Source organism: Austrofundulus limnaeus, unplaced genomic scaffold (genome assembly GCF_001266775.1).
Source record: "Austrofundulus limnaeus strain Quisiro unplaced genomic scaffold, Austrofundulus_limnaeus-1.0 Scaffold511, whole genome shotgun sequence".
In the NCBI taxonomy this organism is placed as follows: Eukaryota; Metazoa; Chordata; class Actinopteri; order Cyprinodontiformes; family Rivulidae; genus Austrofundulus; species Austrofundulus limnaeus.
The window spans coordinates 413112-417992 of NW_013952913.1; the positions used below are offsets into that span (position 1 = coordinate 413112).

At 38.3% G+C, this 4881-nt stretch overlaps 2 protein-coding genes across 2 annotated transcripts in view; one reads left to right on the forward strand and one right to left on the reverse strand.

Annotated features, from left to right (window-relative positions):
• dnajc5ga (DnaJ (Hsp40) homolog, subfamily C, member 5 gamma a) overlaps positions 1-790 on the forward strand; it is a gene marked incomplete in the record, with an annotated part of 42135 nt that extends 41345 nt beyond the window's left edge. The window contains 1 exon segment of the mRNA XM_014025944.1: positions 692-790.
• On the reverse strand, positions 620-3986 carry LOC106530346 (galactose-specific lectin nattectin). Its single transcript, XM_014025943.1, has 7 exons — positions 3762-3986; positions 1956-2012; positions 1826-1847; positions 1430-1533; positions 1159-1287; positions 954-1068; positions 620-832 (listed from the first exon to the last, which is right to left on the reverse strand). The coding sequence occupies exons 1-7, from the start codon at positions 3900-3902 to the stop codon at positions 741-743; spliced, it is 660 nt and encodes a 219-aa protein (XP_013881397.1). The 5' UTR covers positions 3903-3986; the 3' UTR covers positions 620-740.
• Between the last annotated feature and the right edge of the window lie 895 nt (positions 3987-4881).

Sequence of the window (4881 nt, forward strand, 5' to 3'; positions counted from 1 at the left end):
CATTGGTGAATGCCACAAATTCTCCTAAATCACTCGTACGCACAACTTAAGAACAAATCTGTGCGTACGAACGGTTCTTGCATGAGGCCCAATGATCCCAAGCATACCTCAAATTCTACCAGTTCTTGGTTACAGAAGAAGGTTTGGAAGATTCTGGGGTGGCCATCACATTCACCTGACTTAAATCCCAGAGAAAATCTCTGGTGGGACTTGAAGAAGGCAGTTGCAGCAGGCAAGCCCAAGAATGTCAATGAACTAGAGGCCTTTGCCCTGAGGAATGGGCTAAAATACCTTTAGATCACTGAAAGAAACTTGTGTCAAGCTATGTTTCACGTCTGAAAGACGTCATTAATGCCAAAGGGAGTTTTACTAAGTACTAATGATGTATGTGACCAAGGGCTTGAATAATTTTGTCATTGAGGAAATTACTAAACATTTTTTGGTATACCTGAGAAGATATTGATGTAATTTAAGTTGCATGGCTGTGTAACGTCTTTGTGTTAATCTACAGCTGGAGCTGAACATTTGAGACATGAATCAATTTTTTTGTAGTCAGGTCTTATAAACGATATTAGATCTATTGTCTTAGTAATTTTAACTCAGACATCAAAGACAAAAAGAATTTTAGAAGACACATTTATTCATGTTTATTATCTGACTTTCACATCAGATTTGACCGTTTGTCTTCCAGAAGAAACGTCTTCGAGGCACGACATCCTTCAGGAAGTGACGTCACCGTATCAGGCGTCTAGAGGAAACGACATCAACGCGTCTTTGGCACAAACGAAAGCATTTCTTGTGTCACAGTTTTCAGCGTGGACGTAATCTTCTCCTGAAAACCAAAAGTGATTGAAAAATAACCGAAATTGAAGACGAAATCTTGTTTAAAACAAGAAAACTGCAAGCAAGCTCACAAGACAAATTAAAAGTGTAGGATGACATCGTTCCTGTACCGTTCAGGTTGATCTCCATGCAGTACTCATATTCATCCACGTTGTCTGGTTCTTCTGGACCCCAGTTAGTGAAGTTGAAGGGGGAACCATCACTCCACGTCCAGTAGTCACCTTCCTGTTAGAAGATTTCAAACAATCAAAAGATCTGTCTTTTCATGCTGATTGTTTAAACTTTAGAGACCCCCCAACACAAAAGAACCCGTACACCATTGGTGCCTCCAACCCAGGTTGTGGTGTTTTCTCCTGTAGCTTCGTTGATGAGACCCCTGATGAAGCTGTACTCATCCGGTCCATGAATGGAGGTCAGATGTGCATCGGACACATTACAGATCATCTGGGTGGGAAAATAAAAACACAATCAGCACATCTTCATCACTGTATGTGCACTAGTTATCCACTGACACGGCTGAGATAACCTGTCAAAACTTAAAGTTTTACCCTTTAATTCATAATAAAGACCAACATGTCACACTAACCTCAGCATTAGCCCAGTATGTTGCAGTTTCCATAAACATGTAACACTTTTCTTCATACAGAGTCCATCCAGCAGGGCAGTATTCACAAAGAATGCCACAACCATCTACACACACAGAAGAAACTAATTGTAGTAAATGTGACGGAAGCAGCTGTGGCAAAGCCTGTTGAACCAGAAAGCTTTCTGGGTGGAGTTAGCATGTTCTCTCCTTGCATGTGTGGGTTTTCTCCAGGTACTCCAGCTTAACTTTATAAGTTTGGGTGAGAGAGTGAATGGTTGTTTATAAGTAGTGTTCATTTAGGTTTTTTTTTTTCATGAACGGCTCGACACACAAAGCTTGTTGATCAGGATGTCTGGTAGTAAATATTTTTGAAAATTTAGCAGAAAAAGCACCAACCTGGACCTGCATCGCTGAATATCTGGAAGTTAAAAAAAGCACAGAATCAGATTTTGATCAACGTATTAAACTTTAAAGTACTTTATAGCTCATTAATTTGATTTAAAGTGAGATTTTGTTTCAAACCTACATTTCCTCCGATCCCCAGTCCAGAGAGGAGCAACGTGAAGAGCAGAGCTGAAGACATCTGTGGAAACATCACAGTTTAAATTTCAGGGCAAAATAATCCAATAATTCATAATAACCCATTTTAAAATGTACTGTCACTGAGAATTTTATATGTCCTAATAAAATAGAAACAATAAAGATAGATAGATAGATGGATAGATAGCACCTTTCAAAACTCAGTTACAAAGTGCTTTACATCATAATAGAGACAAAACACATAAAAAGCACAAAATAAAACATGCAAAGGTAATCTATTAAAAGCCAACTCATAATAAAATGTTTTTAAAAGAGATTTAAAAGAGGACAATGAAGAAACCTGTCTGATATAAAGTGGCAGTGCATTCCATAAAACAGGAGCCCTAACAGAAAAGGCTCTATAACCCTCTGTAGTCTTACTCTGGGTACTATAAGTAGTGACTGATCCGATGATCTCAGAGGTCACAGTGGTGTATATAGTGTGAGTAATTCTGAAATATAAGTCGGTGAAAGTCCATTCAGTGATTTAAAAACTATCAATGCAATCTTAAAATCAATCCTGAAAACCACAGGTACCCAGTGTAGAGAAGCTAGAACAGGAGTGATATGATCATACTTCTGGGATTTAGTGAGGACTCTAGTATTTTGTACTAATTGTAGGCATTTGAGGGTTTTTTTTTAGGCAGACCAATAAACAGAGGTTGCAGTAATCAAGATGACAAAAAATAAAAGCATGAATGAGTGATTTAGTTTCTGCAAATGAGATAACTGATCTTAATTTGGCAATATTTCTGATGTGATAGAAGCCAGTTTTAATACTATTATTAAAATGTTTAGTAAAACTCAGATCCGAATCCAGAACTACCCCAAGGTTTCTGGCCTCATGAGAGCAATTAAAACCTGAAGAATTAAGAACTTTAATTATAGGGTCTCTATGAGCCTTAGGGCCCAAAACCAACACCTCAGTTTTATAATTGTTTAACAATAAATAATTATCGGACATCCAGACCTTAATATCGGTGAGACAAGAATTTAGGATGTTTAGAGCCGATAGATCAGAAGGATCAATAGATAAATATATCTGGGCATGCCCAGATATATTTATCAATAGATAAATATATCTGGGCATCATCTGCATAAAAATGAAAAGAGACATTATATTTGTGAATAATTTGACCCAGAAAAAAGCAGTGGGCCAAGAATGGAACCCTGAGGAACGCCACAAATAAGTTTTACCACTTCAGAAGAACTGTTACCAATTGATACACAGAAGAGCGTATCACTTAAATAAGATTTAAACCAGTTCAGAGCAGTTCCACTCATACCCACAGAGTATCGCAGGCGATTAATTAGAGTACTGTGGTCAGGCGTATCAAATGCAGCTGAGAGGTCCAACAGAACCAGGATTGAACACCGACCAGCATCAGAGTTCATTCTTATATCACTACCCTTAGTAAAGCAGTTTCAGTACTATGGTGCCGACGGAAGTCAGATTGAAACTTCTCAAAGATAGAATTTTTATTTAAGAATGTTGATAATTGATTAAAAACTGTTTTTTCTAAGATTTTTGCCATAAAAGGTGGTTTAGAAATAGGTCTATAGTTATTAAAATCATTAGTGTCCAGATCAGGTTTCTTTAATAAGGGTAAAACAGATGCAGTTTTAAAAGCTAAAGGCACAACACCTAAACTTATCTTTGTGTTTTGTAACAAAACACTTATTTTAAAACCAAACCTTTACAGCTGAAAACAGTTAAATATAGTCAGGCTTCGATAAACCTTTCAAATTTTACCTTGCTGTGATGTTTGAGCCAAGCAGCAGTAGCAGCAGTGCAGTAGCACGCACTGGAAGGAGGATGCTGTGGAAAAGTGAACTCAGTGGTTTTATACCTTCTTCTCTTGGTGAACCTGTCGGGCAGCTGATGGCGTCTCATCAGATAAAGTTGATGCCGTTGGGGGGAATTCAGGTGTAACAACAGCTCCCTCTGGGGTCCTGACCTGCTGAGGTTCAGGTCGGTCCTGTTAGTGATCAGAGTCAGGAGGAATGGTCAGACAGTTAATCACTGGTTTTGTTTACAAACCTCACATTTCCAGTTTAGTCTGTCCTCAACTTCAGGTCAGTGGAGGCTGAGAACATTAACTGCTGCTTTGAGTTTCAAAGAAACAGTTTAGTTGAAGTTTTCTGCTAAATGGATGTTGATATTGATCTGGTTACACCAGTTTGATCCATTAACCCTTGTTGTTGTCCACAGGCCAGTGCTGTTAACATTTACTGGTTGTTCTGGTTTGCAGCAGGAGAAAAACTGATGTTTACAGAAAGAACAGCAGCAGGAGTATGGACCCTCGCAAAGCAGGGTTCTTATTGTTTTCCTACTCTTTATTATGACCCCTGCACTCGAAGCGTAAGCGGGAGTCATATTGTTTTCGTACTGGTTTTTTTTTTTCCAGTGATTTTTGGTCAATCGTTGCACGGAAACGGCTGCACTGATCAACATGAATTTTGGTAGGAATGTAGAAGTGTCCGACCTACACTGCATGTGAAAAGGGAGTGTCTGGACATACTTCTTATAACTCAAAAACTATTCAACATAAGAGCTTCAGATTATTATTTTTATTTTTTTTAGCTCTGATAAAGGGCTATTCATCGGGCCCAACTTTGAGTCCCCCCTCCCTTGGACCACCCCCATCTGAAGGTGGACGCTTCATGTTTCTTACCCAAATCTTTGGTAATGGTTCTGGGATTTGAACCTCTGAATCACAAGCTTACCTTCTCTATCCTCTGCAGCAACAAAAATTATGGATTTCTTATATATTTACATTTATTATATATATATATACAGTGGTTTGCAAAAGTATTCATACCCCTTGAACTTTTCCATATTTTGTCACATTACAACCACAAACATAAATATA

Coding starts and splice junctions, on each gene's coding strand:
- LOC106530346 (XM_014025943.1), bottom strand. CDS start 3,902: ATGAGACGCCATCAGCTGCCCGACAGGTTCACCAAGAGAAGAAGGTAT. Junction 1,288..1,429: donor CATACTGGGCTAATGCTGAG/GTTAGTGTGACA, acceptor TTTCCCACCCAG/ATGATCTGTAATGTGTCCGA. Junction 1,069..1,158: donor GGGTTGGAGGCACCAATGGT/GTACGGGTTCTT, acceptor ATCTTCTAACAG/GAAGGTGACTACTGGACGTG.